This window comes from Plasmopara halstedii (assembly GCF_900000015.1).
Source record: "Plasmopara halstedii genome assembly, contig: Scaffold_555, whole genome shotgun sequence".
Lineage (NCBI taxonomy): Eukaryota > Oomycota > Peronosporomycetes > Peronosporales > Peronosporaceae > Plasmopara > Plasmopara halstedii.
The window spans coordinates 1,771,397-1,771,746 of NW_020187475.1; the positions used below are offsets into that span (position 1 = coordinate 1,771,397).

Below are 350 nucleotides of genomic sequence, written 5' to 3' on the forward strand. Positions count from 1 at the left end.
ATGGTAAGGTGCCAGCTCCATGCCTGTTGTTGTCAGACTGGGAGGCGATGGCGGTTGGAGCAGTGTGACCTCTTGCGCTGGCTCGGTCTCAGTCATCTCGATATCGGGAGCTTGATTCTCGACGCCTTCCATGGAATCGTCTGTAGCAGGTCGCTTTCGACCGCTGATCTTAATAATCGTGTCAGTATCATCCTTGGTCACGTAGGTGATCGTACCATGTGTGGAGAATCTGTGGTGTATATGCCGCCCACTTCACGCTCATCGAGCCGTAACGACCGTGCCACCTTTATCATGGAATGCTCCATGTCAAAAACGCGATACCCTTTTGTGTTTTCTGCATATCCGAGAAA

At 51.4% G+C, this 350-nt stretch overlaps 1 protein-coding gene across 1 annotated transcript in view; it reads right to left on the minus strand.

The window, feature by feature from the left end:
* Positions 1-132, minus strand: part of PHALS_11881 (ubiquitin thioesterase otu1-like protein) — a gene marked incomplete at both ends in the record, with an annotated part of 2,062 nt that extends 1,930 nt beyond the window's left edge. The window contains one exon of the mRNA XM_024727322.1: positions 1-132. This exon is cut by the window's left edge and continues 181 nt beyond it. Coding sequence (XP_024577911.1) covers positions 1-132 — 132 coding nt within the window.
* Positions 133-350: the final 218 nt, after the last annotated feature.